This window comes from Pan troglodytes, chromosome 15 (genome assembly GCF_028858775.2).
Source record: "Pan troglodytes isolate AG18354 chromosome 15, NHGRI_mPanTro3-v2.0_pri, whole genome shotgun sequence".
In the NCBI taxonomy this organism is placed as follows: Eukaryota; Metazoa; Chordata; class Mammalia; order Primates; family Hominidae; genus Pan; species Pan troglodytes.
In genome coordinates this window covers 90,678,327-90,696,338 of record NC_072413.2, presented here as the reverse complement: position 1 = coordinate 90,696,338, position 18,012 = coordinate 90,678,327, and the positions used below count along the sequence as shown (strand labels likewise).

Below are 18,012 nucleotides of genomic sequence, written 5' to 3'. Positions count from 1 at the left end.
CAATCAATGCTGAGGACACAGACACAAATGGTGCAACTCTGGTGGAGAAAACAGAGGCCTCAGCTGGGTGCAGTGGCTCACACCTGTAATCCCAGCACTTTGGAAGGCCAGGGCAGCTGGATCACTTGAGGTCAGGAGTTTGAGACCAGCCTGGCCAATATGGCAAAACCCCGTCTCTACTGAAAATACAAAAATTAGCCAGGCGTGGTGGCGGGCGCCTGTAATCCCAGCTACTCAAGAAGCGGAGGCATGAGAATTGCTTGAACCCTGGAGGCAGAGGTTGCACAGTGAGCTGAGATTGAGCCACTGCACTCCAGCCTGGGTGATAGAGCAAGACTCTGTCTCAAAAAAAAAAAAAAAAAAAAAAAAAAAAGGAAAGCAGAGGCATCGGTAGATAGTTACAATTTGATGGTCTCTCTCTTGTGAGACAGACAAGTCCAGGGGGCTGTGGGAGCATGGTTGGGCCAGACAGACCATGGGAGGACTGTCTGGCCCAACCTGGGGAATTAGGAAACCAGGCTGGTAGGCAGCCTGGGCAACATGGTGAAACCCCATCTCTACAGAAAATACCAAAAATTAGCCAGGTGTGGTGGCACCAGCCTGTAGTCCCAGCTACTTGGGGGGCTGAGGTGGGAGGACTTCCCGAGCTCAGGAGATGGAGGCTGCAGTGAGCCCTGATCACACAACTGTACTCCCTCCAGGGCAGCAGAACAAGACGAGACCCCGTCTAAAAAAAAAAAAAAAAAAAAAAAAAAAAAAAAGCTTCCTGGAGGAGGATGGATAGGAGTTGACCAGGCAAAGACTACAGGCAATGGTATCCCTGGGAGAGGTGACAGATGGTTCTGATCCTAAGCTGGGAATGACGGGAGCCAAGGATGGTGGGAGGCTGAGGGGCCGACAGGGGCCAAGGTCCCAAGGGCTGAGGGTGCTGAGGGTGGCTGAGAGTATGCCACAGGTTCTGGCAGAGGACAGGATCCCCATGGCAAAGAGGGGGTCTTCTGAAGCCACCCGGGAAGGAGGTGAGGCTGTGAATGCGGGGCTGGCTGTGCAGAGCTCCAGCCCCTTCAGAAAAGATGTCATTTTCAAAAGGGCTTTTATTAAATTATCCCCACACGATGGCTCCTGCAATCTGCCACAGCTCTGGGGCGTGTCCTGTAGGAAAAGGCCCTGTTTTCCCTGAGGCGGGGCTGGGCTTGTCCATGGGTCCGTGGAGCTGGCCCTGCTTGGCGCCCTGGCGTGTATCTAGCTGCTTCTTGCCGGGCACAGAGCTGCGGGGTCTGGGGGCACCGGGAGCTAAGAGCAGGCTCTGGTGCAGGGGTGGAGGCCTGTCTCTTAACCCACACCCTGAGGTGCTCCTGAGATGCTGGGTCCACCCTGAGTGGCACGGGGAGGAGCTGTGGCCGGTGCTCCTTCCTCGGCCAGTCCTGGGGAAACTAAGCTCGGGCCCTTCTTTGCAAAGACCGAGGATGGGGTGGGTGTGGGGGACTCATGGGGAATGGCCTGAGGAGCTACGTGTGAAGAGGGTGCCGGTTTGTTGGCTGCAGCGGCCTGGAGCGCCTCTCTCCTCTCTGAGCCTCAGTTTCCCTTTCCGTCTAATGAAGAACATGCCGTCTCGGTGTCTCAGTGCTATTAGGACTTGCCCTCAGGAAGTGGCCTTGGACGAGCGTCATGTTATTTCACAACTGTCCTGCGACGGTGGCCTGGGCACGTCATGGAATGGCCCATGTCCCTCTGCTGCGCGGACGTCGCGGTCGGGAGTGCGCAGCCAGAGGCGGGGCCAGATGTGCGCCTGGGGGTGAGGGGAGGCGCCCCGGGAGGGCCTCACAGGAAGTTGGGCTCCCGCACCACCAGGCAGGGTGGGCTCCCGCCGCCGCCGCCACCGTCCAGGGGCCGGTAGACGAAGTGGAAGTCGCGCTTGGGCTCGATGCGCAGCAGGTAGCCCTTGATGCGGTGCGGCAGCGCGTCGTCCGCCAGCTGGAAGCAGCGCCCGTCCACCAGCACGAACAGCCGGTGCGCCTGCGGCCTCTCCACCGCGAACTTCTCCGCGCACTGCGCGCACAGCGCCTGGGCCTGGGTGTCCGCCCGCGACGCCAGTGTCCGCGCCTGCTGCTCGGGCTCCAGGTAGGACACGCAGATGAAGTCCTGCGGAGACACGAGGGGCCTGTGGTCACGGCGGGGCCCTGTCTCCCCAGGCGCCCTCTTCCAGCCCAGGCCCCTCCCTGGATGGATAGCGGGTGGCGGGCGCCAAGCGGTCTGTGAGTCCGGCACCTGCGCCTTTCCCGTCTCTGCCGCGAGCCTGCGGGGGGCCCGTCCCCCTCCCTGCCTGGCTTCCCAGCTGGGCCGACAGTTCTGGGAGATGAATTAAGGCGCGTCTCGGAGTCCCTGCAAGGAGGAGCCGGCGCGTCCCCTGGCTGCTGGTCCACAGGCTCCCCATCATTCATTCATTCATTCATTCATTCCCTCCCTCCCTCCAGGTGAGTTCCCTGCACCCCAGGCGCAATGCTGGGCACGGAGGGCAGCACAGATAAGAAGGGAGGTGCGAGCCCGCCCGGGCATCCCATAGTGCGGGCGGGCAACACAGTCCAGCCCCTTAGGGCTGCAAGGGCCCTGGGGCTCTGAGGAGCTGCGTGGGGCAGGGATTGGTAAAGCGGGAGGGGACCGGGTGAAGGAGGCTGGGCGCAGTCGGGTGGAAGGCCCGGAATGAGCAGGGCGGGCAGGGCGAGGCGACGCCTGCGGGCTGGGGCTGGGCATTCGCAGCACGAGCAGGGCGCCCGCCCGCCGTCCTCCACCCCTAGGGACCCAGCCCCACATCTGCCGGGCTTTGCCTTTGCTCCCACTGCCTGTGTGGCCTTGATTCGTCGAGCCCCGGCTGTAAAGTGGGGATAGCGCCCGCCTCCCATAAATGGGCGAGCAGGCGCTGGAAGCTCCGGCCCGGAGCGGCCTCGCTTTCCCCGGGGCTCAGGGCTGCAAGGCAGAGACGCTGCGCGCGGGGCTGCCCCCTTGTGGCCGGATTGGGAACAGCAGGCCTGCGCGGAAAGCGGCTGAGGATCCCGGCTCGGCGGAGACCGTGATGGCCACTGGTGGCTAGGGCTTAGGCGAGGCCGGGCTCCTGTCAAGAGCTTCACGGGGACCGCCCATTTCTTCCAGGAGGGGAAAAGCCCGGCCCACTCCCTCCGTCTTAGTGGCTGCCTTAGGGCTCCTTGTCCTCCATTAGGCCTCCCAGGGCACTATCCACCTGCTAGTGACTGTCCAGCTCTGGGCTTCCCCTCCCCAGGGAAGGGTGCCCACCCCCCAAGGCATGGTGTGCGGAGGAGGCACTGGGAGGGGGCAGAGGGTGGTGCCCTCCCCAGATCCCAGATGTGGTGCTGAGGGGACCCCCCTCCGAAGCTTCCGTCTCCCAAACAGTGGGTGGTCGGTTTCATCCATACTCTGCCTGGCTCAGCATCAGGAACCCCTAAGGTAGAAGCAGGAAGTACGGGATGCCTGGGCCAGGCTTGGACCAAGACTGTCCATGTCCCTACAGTCTGTGGGAGGCCGGGGTGTTGGGAGGGGATGGGAACAGAGGTGTGCTGGAGCTGGCTGACACCCGCCAGGGAGAGCCGACTGCATACACTTCTTTCCAACTCCACATTCAGTGATGCCAAGTTGAAGTTGGCCATGGAGGACTCACACCATGGAAATGGACAGAAGCTAAAATCAGAGCTTTTGTTTTCTCCCCAGAGAGTCAGTTATTAAATTGATTAGCCATAGTCAGCCTGTGTGGGCAGGAAAACTGAGTCCCAGAGTGGGGCAGGGATTGCTGAGGGTCACACAGCAAGCTAGTACAGGGCTGGGTCCAGAACTCAAGCCTCCTGTCTCCCAGGCCTGGGCTCTGCTTATTATAGATGCAACATCTTGAAAGCCAGGAGGGTGGCTCAGGACTGGTCTGCTCTGGGTGTCAGAGGAGTGACTCTGCATAGCTGCTCACAGCTCTGGATGTGCCTGGCTCACTAGTCCAACTCTCACCCTTTTTTATACACCCAGTCCTGCTCTGTCCCAGGCCCTGGGCTTGGTGCCCCTGAGGCATGTGAACCATGGGCTGTGCCCTCCCAGAGGTGACAGCTTCATATGCAGAGGATGATAGGATGTGATATGCACTGTAAAAGGGGAGGCCGCAGGAAGCCCAGAGGAGGGCACCCCACCCAGCCTGTGCGAAACGGTGTGTGTGTGTATCAGGGAAGGCTTCTCGGAGGAGGGGCTGTTGGAGAAACTGAGTTGTCTTAAAGGATGGGCAGTGACAGCCAGTGAAGAAGGGGAGATTGACCAGTGAGGGCAGTGGTTGAGCAGCCAGTGAACTGGGCTGGGCATGTTTGGGGAACTGGGGGCAGCTGGATTTGATGCAGCCTGGGGGTGGGTGGGGTGATGGAGTTGGGGAGGGGCAGGACTGGTTTGAATACTGAGTCTGTATAGAGAGAGGTATGGGGAGGGGTGGGCCACTGGGTTGGTGGGGGTTACGCAGACCCTTGGCAGCTGCTGCATTTGTCCAGGGACTAAGGAGCAAGGCTGTAGATGAGCCTGTGGGCTCCTTAAAGCAGGGACTGGGATGACAAGTCCCCATCTCCAGCCCCTGCAGGGTGCTGGGTTCTAGGAGGGGCTAAGGAATGATGGGTGCGTCTCATTCCTCCCGCACCCTTCCTGCTTGCCCAGGGAGAACACCAATGCCTGCTGATATGTTTCTAGACGCACCCAAGTCCTGGACACACACTGGCAGCAGGGGCTGGGGGCCCTTCCTCTGGTGTGGGGAGTCTCACTGCTCCCCTAAGGCAGGGCTGGGCGGCTGGAGCAGCCAGGTGATGTCACGGCTCCTTAGCCAGCAGGCAGCAGGGATGGTGTCTGGGACATGGCCCCACCGGGCCCCTCCCGCTCTCAGGCCTCACCTGTACGGAGGAGCGGGAGGCCCGGGCCTTGTTGAGCGTACGCCGGCGCTCCCAGCGGTGGATGGAGTCCTGCACCTCCACACTCAGCTGCCGGGTCACCGTGATCTTGTCATAGCTCTTGATGTGCTCCAGGGCCCCGTAGGTGGTGGTCAGATAGTAGGAACCTGCGTGGACAAGGGTGTGGAATCTGAGCCAGGACCGCCTCTGCCCACCAGAGGCAAGGAGCTTGGCCTGCCCGACCCGCCTCCTCCAAGCCCCGCCCACCACCTCTGCTTGAGGCACATCTGCAAACACCTGCTTCAACAGCTGAGCTCAACCCCACGCCCACCCTCCAGCCTCAGAAAGTTTCCTAGAGTCCAGCCCTGAGCTGTCTGGGCCCTGCTCAAAACTTTTCACTGGCTCCCCTTGGGAACGAAACTCTTGCTTATTTAAAAAATGATTTTTAAAACATTAAAAAATTTAAAGGATACACAAGAAACAGAAACCTCAGTGTGGGGAAAGGGGTGGCCAGGAGACAGGGTGGGCAGGAGACTTCTCACTGTGTGTGTATCACATATACATGGTCTCTGAGTTACTATGGTTCCATTTATGATTTTTTGACTTCATGATGGTGTGAAAGTGATACACATTCAGTAGAAACCATGCTTCCAGGACCCATATAACCATCCTGTTTTTTACTTTCAGAAAGTATTCAATACATTACATGAGATATTCAATGCTTTATTATAAAATATGCTTTGTGTGAGTTTTTTTTTTTTGACTAAGTCTGGCTCTGTTCCTGTGTTGCCCAGGCTGGAGTGCAGTGGCGTGATCTCGGCTCACTGCAACCTGCACCTCCCATGTTCAAGCGATTCTCCTACCTCAGCCTCCTGAGTAGCTGGGATTAGAGGCGCATGCCACCACGCCTGGCTAATTTTTGTATTTTCAGTAGAGATGGGGTTTCGCCATGCTGGCCATGCTGGTCTTGAATGCCTGACCTCAGGTGATCCGCCCGCCTCAGCCTCCCAAAGTGCTGGGATTACCGACATGAACCACCGCGCCTGGCCTGTGTGATTGATTTTTGACACACACACAATAGGCTTTTTGATGCCTTTGCCCAACTGTAAGCTAATGTAAGTGTTCTGAGAACATTTAAGGTAGACTAGGCTATGATGTTCAGTAGGTTAGGTGGATTAAATGCATTTCAACTTAAGATATTTTCAATTTATGATGGGTTTATTAGGACACAACCTCATAAATTAAGGAACTTTGATATGCTTTAGAATTTTGAGCCATGTGAATGCATTATCTATTCTAAAAATAATTTTTAAGAAGAGAGGAAATTTTAATTATGGTTGTACTATTACATGCAATTTTTAAAGATTTTAAATAAGTATAAAATTTGAATCATTTATGTATCCGTTTCTTAAGTTAATTCACACATAGCTCACTGGAGTCTCCAACTCCTGGGCTCAAGCGATTGTAGGCTGATTTTTACATTTTCTGTAGAGAAGGGGTCTAGCTATGTTGCCCATGCTGGTTTGAACTTCTGGCCTCAGGTGATCCTCCTGCCTTGGCCTCACACATATTCTTAATACACAATGTTTCCTAAAGTAATTTAAGCTTTGAGATACTTCAGACTGCAAAATTTTCATGAACTTTTAAGATAAAAGGCAATATTTTACACGATGCTTACAAATTCATTCTCCTGAGCTTGTTTGGGACTTTGGTTAAAAGATTTGAGAAATACTAACTTTGGTAAGCCCCTCATTTTAGAGAGAGAAAACCGAGTCCCAGAGAGGGAAGGTGGCTTGGCCAAGGTCATAGAGAGATCAAGGGCCCAGAGGAGGGCAAGGAGACCCTGGAAACCCTGGTCTCTCGGGTCCCCAGCGCCACCCACCTCCATGGTGCTTCCTTGGGCTTTCCCACCACTGCACAGGCCTTTCTGCCCAGCCCTTCCAGTGCCAGGATGACGATTTTTTTCTTCTTTTTTTTTTTAGATGGAGTTTCGCTCTTGTTGCCCAGGCTGCAGTGCAATGGCGTGATCTTGGCACATTGCAACCTCCGCCTCCCAGGTTCAAGCTATTCTCCTGCCTCAGCCTCCTGAGTAGCTGGGATTATAGGCACGCACTACCATGCCTGGCTAACTTTTTGTATTTTTAGTAGAAATGGGGTTTCACCATGTTGGCCAGGCTGGTCTCGAACTCCTGAGCTCAAGTGATCCACCCGCCTTGGCCTCCCAAAGTGCTGGGATTACGGGTGTGAGCCACCATGCCTGGCCAGGATGATGATTTTTGACATGAGGCAGATTCTGCTAGTGCCCCACTCAAATCGCGTCAGCCCCTTCTACCTAATTGAACTGTGCTTTTATTTGGGGAAGTAACATCAACTGAAATGCTCACTTCCCTGACTCCCTTGCAGCTTGGGTAGAGGCAGGAGACTCTGCTGTGGCCCCTTAGATATAAGTGGAAGGCTGGGTGGGGCTTCCAGGAAAGCCTTTGAAAGAGATAGACTCAGTGGATGTATCCCTTTGGGTTTCTGCCTGTCACCCTTCCTTCTGCCTGGAACCCAGATGCATTACTGGGGGCACTGCAGCTGTCTTCTGATCACAGGTGACAGACACAAAGCCAAAGGGCCACATGCTAAGAAAAGATGGAAAGAGCTGGGCCCATAGTTCCCTGGATGCAAAATGCCATCCTTACTAGGTGCTTCGCCTGGACTTCTTGATGCAAGAGACAAACCAATTCCTTGCTCTGACTTAAACCACTATTAGTTACTTTTGTGAGTTACGTGCAGCCCAAAGCATTCCTAGCTGTTACATTGGGTGAAGCTGGCCCACATATCTCCACCAGTTCTACAACCAATATGGGACAAGTTCACACCCTGGTCCAGTAGGTGGTGAGGCGGTGGGGGGGGGGGGTGGGCGGGGTAAGATAAAAGGGTTTATGGCCACAGGATCACCCACCCTTTCATAGCAGTATAGAAAAGAGATGGCTGGGTGTGGTGGCTCACGCCTGTAATCTCAGCACTTTGGGAGGCTGAGACGGGCAGATCACTTGAGGTCAGGAGTTCAAGACCAGCCTGGCCAACATGACGAAATCCTGTCTCTACCAAAAATACAAAAATTAGCTGGGTGTGGTGGCACGTGCCTGTAATCCCAGCTACTCTGGAGGCTGAGACAGGAGAATCGCTTGAACCTGAGAGGCGGAGGTTGCAGTGAGCTGAGATCAGGCCACTGCACTCCAGCCTGGGTGACAGAGTGAGACTTCATCTCAAATTAAAAAAAAATAAAAATAAACAAGAGACATTTTTTGAAAAAACTAAATTAAAGCTACCACAGAGGTTGCCTTGGTGTCCCTAATAAGAGAAGAACCACTAAACCACTTACGTATCTCCATTTTAAGTTAGGTTTAAAGCCCCAGGCCAGGAAGTCGGCTCTGGTGCCCCCAGCCCTTGCTGCCCCAAGTCCACGTCCTCTACCTGGCATCCCTCAGTCGTCCTGTTTCCTGTCTGGCTTATGTCTTCCTGGCTGGGAATGGAAGAGGTGAGTGCAGTGTGCTGACTGCAAACCATCAGGTTTGGAGTCAGAGAACAGGATCTAGGTCTTTGCTCCGTAGCAGCCAGCCCTGTAATTCAGGTGAGCTAATGGCCTCTCTATGCCTCAGTTTCCTTATCTGCAAACGTCATAAAGTTGTGAAAAGGAAATGAGTATGTGTAAAGTACAGGGCTTCGGAATGTGTGAATAACGCATGGTGGCTATGAGGCCTCAGGGAGGTGCTCTGGGGGTGTCTCACCCTCGCAGGTGAAAGGGGAGCAGCCACGCCCTACTGCTGCACTCTTGCCTGCTAGAGTCCGACTTCTTCGTGAGGCCTCTCTCTCTGCCAACCTTCCTCTTTGACTTGGGGCCATGAAATGCCTGCCAGGGCCACTAGGTGGCAGGCGGCCCTACCGTGAGTTCTGGAGCAGGCTTTTCTCTCTGGGGCGAATGCGTTGATTGGAAAAACCCACTGCCCCTGGAAAGACACCAGCCCGGCATGGCCAGCTGTCAGGCAGACTAGGGAAGGGACACGGGCAAAGGGGTCCAAGAGGGCACTTTTGGGACCAGCCTAGCCAGGATTTTAGCAGAGGCTAAGATTCTGGGCTGGCTCCAGCAAGGTGCCCAGCAGCTGCCTGGGTCACCTGTCTGTCCCATGACTTCACAGGGGCAGGGGGTGGGGGAAGTGGGAACACAAGAGAGAGGCTAGAAAGGGGGCGGGGGTCCCAGCAAGCTGGCACTCAGGCCCTTCCTTGCACAAGTCCCTGATGTCTCCTGCCCCACACGCCTGCTGCAAGGAAAGTGAGACCCCATGGCTCATCCTTTGCTAAACTGCAGCACGTGGAACAGGCTGAGAGAATTTGAAGGTCCCAAGGTGCACAGAATCCAACTTGCAGGCTTTCTGTCGAACAAAGAATGGCTTGCTCACCTGAACTACGAAACACTGGAAGGCAGGGCCCAGCTCCATCTCTCATCCTGCCCCATGTGCTAAGGTCTGAATGTTCGGGTCCCCCTACCCCCAAATCCTATGTTGAAATCCTAACCTCCAATGTGATGGTGTTAGGAGGTGGGGCCTTTGGGAGGTCATTAGGTCATGAGGGTGGAGCCCTCATAAATGGGATTAGTGCCCTTATAGAAGAAGTGCCAGCTGGACATGGTGGCTCACACCTGTAATCCCAGCACTTTGGGAGGCTGAGGCAGGCAGATCACTTGAGATCAGGAGTTCGAGACCAGCCTGGCCAACATGGTGAAACCCTGTCTGTACTAAAAATACAAAAATTAGCCAGGTGTGGTGGCACAGGCCTGTAATCCCAGCTACTTGGGAGCCTGAGGCAGGTGAATTGTTTGAACCTGGGAGGCGGAGGTTGCAGTGGGCCAAGATCATAGCACTGCACTCCAGTCCGGGTGACAGAGACTCTGTCTCAAAAAAAAAAAAAAAAAAAAAAAAAAAGTGCCAGAGAGCTGTCCTGTCCCTTCTGCCATGTGAAGATACAACAAGAACCCACCATCTATGAACCAGAAAGTGGGGTTCTCACCAGACACTGAGTCTGCTGGTGCCTTGATCTTGGACTTCCCAGCCTCCAGAACTGAGAGACATACATTTCCATGGTTCCAAAGTTATCCAGTTTATGGTATTTTATTAAGCATCCCAAACAAACTAACACCAAGCCACCATTGCAGAATACAAGAGCATCCAGACAGTTTGAAAACTGCCAATCTAGCTTGATGTCTTCACTTCTGCAAGCCAGAGAGGTTAGGTGACTTGCCCAGGGTTTCCAGCCAGTCAGAGGCAGAACTGGGCCCCAAATCCAGCCTCCAAACTGCTCTTTTTACTCCACTTTGTGTTAGTTCTCTTAGATTCTAGCAACTTAAGTTCCCAAGAGTCTGGGGATTCTGGGAACCCCCACCTCCCACCCTAAGCATCTCTGAGCTCTGTCAGGGCTCAGTCTCCCTCCCCACCTGCACCACAGAGGTTGAGGTGATCAGGTACCTCTGCACCACCACCCCACTAAGCCAGGAGGGCTAAGCCAGAGAAACTCAGAAACACCATCTCACCCTTGCCCCTCTGCCCTGGGACCCAGATCCATTGAGATGAAGGGTCCAGGCTGTTGAAAGGTGGAAACCCCTGCCCTCGCTGGAGAGCCCCAAGGTCATCTCGATGCCAGAGGCAAATACCTGCAAGGCTGGCTGTCCTAGGTGCTGTGACCTCCCACACCCTGACTATTGAAGTAGGGCAGGGAGAGGTGCAGGGATGTGCCCATGCCACCCACCCCCCTTGCTGGTGTGCACAGCGTGGTGTGGGTTTGTCCTCTGGGCCCTGGAGCAGCCATGGGCAAGGTGTGACACTGCCGTGGTCAGACAGGGCTGCCAGGAGGGACAGTGTGCCCTCTGCCCTCTCTATGGGGCCAGAGGTGGGGTGGGGGGCTCTGCCTACTCAAGTCTGACAAAAGGGCTGGATGCAGGCAGCCTTGGTCAGAATCTAGGAACTGTTTAGCACCTTTATGAACTTTTTTTGTACTTTGGCTTGTCCTCCAAATACTTGAAGTAGCCCAGAATTGACATGCTCTCTGGCCTCGAGAACTTCTCTCTTTCTCACCCAAATCCCCTAGGCTTCTGGGAACAGGAAGAAGGATCCCAGGAGGCCATGGCAGGATTGGGGTGGGGGACGCAAGTCCATAGGAGAGGGCTGCTGGCCCAAGGATGTCCCTGCCCTTTTCCTGCTCAGCCACCATGCCTGTGGTTCTTCTGTGTGCATGCTGAGAGCTTCCCTTCCTTGGGGAAACCAAGGAAGAAGGCCCACAAAGGCCTGATGAGGTAGAAGTCCCAAAATGTGGGATGCAGAATGAGGCATTCATTCATTCACACAAGGCTATCAGCCTTACTTGTCTTGTCCTACACCACAGCCCATGTGTTTGGCATGGATAAATGGGTGGGTGGATGAGTGGAAGGGTAGATGGGTGAGTGGATGGGTGGATGGGTGGATGGATGGACGGTAGATGAATGGGTGTGTGATTAGGTAGGTGGGTGGATGGGTAGATGGATATGTGGATGGGTAGGTGAATATGTGGAGGGTGGGCAAATATGTGGATGGGTGCGTGAGTGAATATGTGGGTGGGTGGATGGGCGAATATGTGGATGGGTGGGTGGTGAATATGTGGGTGGATGGGTAGGTGGGTGGGTATATGGATATGTGGATGGGTGAATGAATATGTGGAGGGTGGGCGAATATGTGGATTGGTGGGTGAGTGAATAAGTGGATGGGTAGGGGGATGGGTAGATGGATATGTGGATGGGTGGATGAATATGTGGGTGTGTGGGCGAATATGTGGATGGGCAGGTGGGTGGACAGATGAGTGGATGGATGGATGGGTGGGTGGTTAGGTGGATGAGTGGATGCATGGATGGATGGGTGGGTGGATGGATGGATGGATGGGTGAATGGGTGGGTGGATGGATGGATGGGTAGATGGTTATGTGGATGGCTGGGTGAATATGTGGATGGGTGGATGAGTGCATAGAGGGATGGGTGGATGGATGGGTGGATGGGTTAATGGATGGATGAATGATGGATTGGTGGGTAGATGGATGGATAGGTGGATAGGTAGATGGAAATGTGGATGGGTAGCTGAATATGTGGATGGGTGGGTGGGTGAATACGTGGATGGGTAGGTGGTTGGATGAGTAGATGGATGCATGGATGGATGACGGATGGGTGGGTGGACGTATAGATGGATAGATGGATAGGTGGGTGGATGGGTAGATGGGTGGGTGGATGGGTAGATGGGTGGGTAGGTGGATGAGTGGATGCATGGATGGATGGGTAGGTGAATGGGTGGATGGATGGCTATATGGATGGACAGATGAATAGATGGATGGATACATGGCTACACTGGGCAGCAGATAACCATTGCTGAAGAAACCTTGGCTTCTCTTGAATTCCTGGACCTCCTAGAAGACAACTTGTTCCCATTACAGGACATTTTTAACTACAGAGAAAAAAAAAAAGTAGATACAGAGGTCCCAGTGCCACAAGCCAAAGTTATATATGACAGCAAACGTCATGGCTTTAACACGCTCCCCTGAGCTGTCAACAACTCATGGAACTATCTCATCAAACTATCACCCCAGAGACTGGAACATGCAAAAAAAATGCGAACAGATACAAAGAGGGTCTGCTCATCTCAAGAACCACAAAGCCCAAGGGGAACCCTCAGGGCCTGGGAGGATGGTTCCCTCCTTTGAAGCTGATGTCTCAGAGGGGAAGTCAGGGCTCCCTCAAAGCTGATATCTGGACTGGCTGCCCCTCAGGAAATTCTTGGTGGATGGGTGGCTGAGGCTAAGTGGGTGGGAGGATGTGGTGGGAAGGAGGAAAGGGGAAGGGAAACTGAGCATGGGGTAGACCAAACCACACCTCTGCCTTCATCCTATTGGGGAGCACAGGGCTTCTTACTCATATCATTAACTTCCCACTGATGGAGGTCCTGACCCAGGGCTTATGAGCAAGGGGCCGAGAGTCCCTGGGGGTCACCCCTGTCTAAGAACTGATTGTCACTGTCTCTCAGACTCTTACTGTGAGCACTGCCTGCCACTTCAGCCCCTTCTTTTATACTACTACCTCCTGCTGTTCCCGCTACAAAGACTGCCTTTTCCCTTTTTTTTAATCAGCTGGCTCCTATTTATCCTTCATTGCTCAGCTCAGATGTCACCTCCTCCAGGAAGCCTTCCCTGACTGCACAGTCTGGGTAACATGCTCCTATGCTTTCTGGGATTCCAACTATTCCAGCACTTGTTACGTGGAGGTGGCACAGTCTCTTGACTGGCTCATCTCTCCCCCTAATCTGTGAGCTCCTGCAGGACAGGACCTGTATAGGATTCACATTTGCATCCATGGGTCCAGAGCTCAGCCAGAGTCTGGTATCCAGGAGGTGCTTGTTGGGCCACCTAGAGTGCCCATGGCATGGCTGAGTTGGGGGTTTGCAATGCACCTGATGGGCAGGGGGTGGTGACTCACCCTCCCCCAGCTGCAGGGCGGGGTCCATGAGCTCCATCATGTACTCCACATCGAGAAGCATCTCCGTGAGGTTGCTGCGGGCCAGCACATACATGAGCACAGGCAGGAAGTCATCCGCCCCATAGGGCTTCCCTGGGAAGAAGGAGGAGGCAGAGGGAGATGAGTTCCAGGCTCTCCTTGTGAGATGCTCTCTGCCCAGGGTAGGGGACAGTGGTTTGCTGAGTGTGGATGGTGATCCCTGGAAGAGGAATGTTCCTGCTCTCTCATGACTCTCAGGACAGAGAGGACCCAGGGAGCAGCCTCCTCGGGAGGCCTGAGAAACAGTCCAAGTTTAGGAAGAAGGAACTGAGAAAGTGCCTTCGGCTGGGTGGAGCAAGACCCTGACCCCTTCCCCTTTCCTAGTCCTTCCTCTCCATGACTGCCCCCTGCTGCTTGCTTGACAGACAGATTCACATCACATTTATTCGCGGACCCACCCAGAAGCATTCATGGCTCCTGGCAAGGTTCCCTATCCCCACGAATCATACATCTCCCTCCCCCCTGAGAAACAGAAACCTCTTCCTCACCCAGACACTGCGAGACCTGAAATGTCACCATTCAGTCTTCTTCCTTTTTTTGGCTTAAACAGTGCCCTTTCCTAAGGCCTTCTTTTAAAACGTAAAGACCCCTCGAAGTATCATCTCATCACTACTGCCTTTGAGGGAGAGGTTCACAGGGCTCAGAGCATCCTGACAGCAACAGACACTTTGCGTGGCAGATGGAGGGCGCTCTATAAAGGAACAGTGGCAGGAAGGAGGGTGGAAGGTGGGTCCGAAAGATACCTCCCCAGTGTGGCTCTTGGCTGGCCCTGAAGATTGCCCATTTGGCAACGCAAAGCCCAAGGCTGGAACTGTGGGTGGAGAATTCTGACCAGAATAGAATCTTCCTGCAGGCCCTTGGCTGGTCTCCTAGCCAGACTCTGCAAGTGCACTGGAGAAATGAAGCTTCGGTGAGCAGCTGTGCATGGTGGGAATGGCCACGCCTGGTCCCCAGCCCACCTTCTCACTTCCTCTAACCAAAGGGAGTCCAACGCTCAGGCAAAGGTCTCCAGACTCAGCCGGGGGTTACCAGGTCTGGATGTGGACCGCAGAATAACCCATGCCAGTGCTGCTACCTTTGTGTTTTGGGTGAGATTAATAATCCATCCAAGCACATGCCAAGCAATGTATAGCTCTTGCAAAAAGTGTGTTTCTACTTGACATGTTTACAAAGGATTTAGGGACCATCAGGAAATACACCTGATAAAACAGTAACATCTAAATAAAAATTTGAAAACCATCAGTACCAATACAAATTACTAGAGGGATGATACTATAGGAAACATAAAAATGCAAATAAGCAAGAACCTACACAACTACTCTTTTACAGCAGCAAATTTGGCTTTGAGTTTCCTGCTGGCCAAAGCAAAAAGGAAAACAATCAGTTACATTCTCACTGTCCATGAAGAAAAAATATACCTATTTCTTGGGGGAATCAAATTATTTTTCTAACTCTTAGCTCTAAAAGAAAATTTTCACATGTGGCTTCATTTGGGGACATAGAGAGACATGCCTGGCAAGTTCCTATCACACACATGGATGTTTGACTCATGATGGTCCTACCATTGTGTCAGGTGCAGCTCATGGCAAGCACTTCCAGGGGAGGGAGGAGGCAACTTTCTTTTCCCTTTTTTTTTTTTTTTTTTGAGACAGAGTTTTGCTCTTGTTGCCAAGGCTGGAGTGCAGTGGTGCCATCTCGGCTCACTGCAACCTCCGCCTCACGGGTTCAAGTGATTCTCCTGCCTCAGCCTCCTGAGTAGCTGGGATTACAGGTGTGCGCTGCCATACCCAGCTAATTTTTGTATTTTTAGTAGAGACGGGGTTTCATCATGTTGGCCAGGCTGGGCTTGAACTCCTGACCTCAAGTGATCCGCCCGTCTCAGCCTCCTAAAGTGCTGGGATTACAGGTGTGAGCCACAGCACCCGGCCTTTGAGACAGGGTTTCACTCTGTCGCCCGGGCTGGAGTATGGTGGTTTAATCTCAGCTCACTTGCAGCCTTGACTTCCTGGGCTCAAGCAATCTTTCCACCTCAGCCTCCTGAGTAGCTGGGACTACAGGCACATACCACCACACTCAGCTAATTTTTGTATGTGTATATTATTTGGTAGAGATGGGGTTTCGCCATGTTGCCCAGGTTGTCAAATTTCATAGTGAGCTCTGCACATTCACATCTGTCCTTGTAACAATGAGGCTGCCTCCTGCCTGAATAAAAGACTTCAGAGAGCTAAAGTGACCCTCCTGGGCAACTGCATGCTACCCTGCTGAGAGGTGCGGTGTGAAGGCTGAGTCTCCAACCCCAGACCTGGGTTCAAATCCCAGCTCTACTACTCACCAGCTGTGGACCGTAGCAAGCTCCTTCCCTCCTCTCACCTCCGCAGGGAGGTTGGAGAACAAGGTGCCCGAGGATGTTTGAGGATTAATTGAAATGGCACAGGTGGTCAGAGCCATAGCAAAGCCTGAGGCAAAAGGAAAACTGTGTGCCCCATATGTATTTATCAAAATAGCCTCTCATATTTTGAACCAGGTGGAAAAAGTTAACAAACGCGCTACACTCAAGAAACAACGACTGTATCTAAAATCTGGTTGCCAATCTGTTCGCTTTCTACTGTCAGCCGTCACAAAAGTATGTGGGCCTGGAAACTGCAGGCTGATTGGAAATGACTGCTCCTGTTGCACAGTAGTGCAGGATCATAAAACAGACAACAGCCTGACTTCACTGAAGATGTGGCGGCCGGGCGCGGTGGCTCATGTCTGTAATCCCAGCACTCTGGGAGGCCAACGCATGCAGATCACCTGAGGTCAGGAGTTCGAGATCAACCTGGCCAATGTGGGGAAACCCCATCTCTGCTAAAAATACAAAAATTAGCCAGGCGTGGTGGCGTAAGCCTGTAATCCCAGCTACTCGGGAGGCTTAGGCATGAGAATCACTTGAACCTGGGAGGCAGAGGTTGCAGTGAGCCAAGATTGTGCCACTGCACTCCAGCCTGGGCGACAAAGTGAAACTCTGTCTCAAAAAAAAAAAAGTGGATATTTTGTTCATCATGGCTTTTCTTTGCATTAATTTTTATTTTTTAAAAAATACTGCATTAAAATAGTAGTTATCTTGTCACATGAGCCCAAAGTTCCACTCTTAGTTATATATACACCTGAGAGAAACAACAATATATTTCCACACAGAGACCTGCACACAAATGTTCATGGCAGTATTGGTCATAATAGCTAAGAAGTGGAGATGGCTCCACTTGTCCATCACTTGTGGATACACAGGCAAAATGTGGTGCATGCACACCATGGAAAAGTCTTTGGGAATAAAAAGGAACAAGCTACTCATACATGCTGTGATATTGATATTTGCTCATTTTTTTGAGACCGGGTTATGAGACTGGCTATTTTTTTTTTCTTTTTGTATTTTTGGTAGAGACAGGGTTTTGCCGTGTTGCCCAGGCTGGTCTCAAAGTCCTGGGCTCAATGATCCACCTGCCTCAGCCTCCCAAAGCGCTGGATTAAAGATGTGAGCCACCACGCCTGGCCGCTGTGATACTGATAGACCGTGATGATATTATGCTAAGTGAAAGAAGCCAGCCATGGAAGACCACATATTGTACGTATGATAGGACATAGGATTCCATCTATATGCAACGTCCAGAATAAGCAAACCCACAGACAGAAAGCAGATGAGTGGTTGCCTGGAGCTGGGCAGAAAAGAGAATGGGGAGTGATTGCTAATGGGTACAGAGTTTCTTTTTGGGGTGATAAAAATGATTTGGAATTGGAGTAGTTTTAGTTGTATGACCTTGCAAATATACTGAAAACCACTGAATCATTTTTAAAATTATGTGTATACACACACACACACACACGCACACACACATATATATATAATTTATCTTTGTGGTTGAGTTTCTTGGGCATCCCCCTGCATTTTGCCCCTAAGGCAAGTGTCTCCCCTCCCTGCCAGGGCTTGTGATTTCAGGGTCACATTCAGCCGACCAGGAGGTCTTGTGTTCCTTGCCTGCGCAGTCTGTTCTAGCCTGGTGTGAGTAACAGAGACTAGTGGTTGCTTTCCTTCCTCCTGCATTGTCCAGTCTCTATTTTCTTTTTCTTTTTTGTAGATGGAGTCTTGCTCTTGTCGCCCAGGCTGGAGTGCAGTGGCGTGATCTCGGCTCACCGCAACCTTCACCTCCCAGGTTCAGGCGATTCTCCTGTCTCAGCCTCCTGAGTAGCTGGGATTATAGGTGCTCGCCACCACGCCTGGCTAATTTTTGTATTTTTTTTTTTAGTAGAGATGGGATTTTGCCATGTCAGACAGGCTGGTCTCAAACTCCTGACCTCAAGTGATCCGCTCGCCTCAGCCTCCCAAAGTGCTGGATTTACAAGCGTAAGCCACCGCACGCCCGGCCCCAGTCTCTATTTTCAAAGTAACAGCACTCCTGACTTTTAGCCAGGATAGGGCCACCCCAAATAAAGACTCCATTTCCCATCTTCCCTCATAGC

At 52.8% G+C, this 18,012-nt stretch overlaps 1 protein-coding gene across 4 annotated transcripts in view; it reads right to left on the bottom strand.

Moving 5' to 3' along the window:
* Positions 1–1,076: 1,076 nt before the first annotated feature.
* The window catches only part of RIN3 (Ras and Rab interactor 3), a 175,491-nt gene continuing 158,555 nt past the window's right edge, over positions 1,077–18,012 (bottom strand). For 2 of the 4 annotated variants that reach the window (XM_063793863.1, XM_016926624.4), the window contains exons 8-10: positions 13,441–13,572; positions 4,917–5,080; positions 1,077–2,142 (exon numbers count right to left, since the gene is read on the bottom strand). In XM_063793863.1, coding sequence (XP_063649933.1) covers positions 1,822–2,142; positions 4,917–5,080; positions 13,441–13,572 — 617 coding nt within the window. In that variant the 3' untranslated portion in view covers positions 1,077–1,821. The remainder of the gene's footprint in view (positions 2,143–4,916; positions 5,081–13,440; positions 13,573–18,012) is intronic. The other 2 variants (XM_063793864.1, XM_016926625.4) reach the window with 1 other exon arrangement.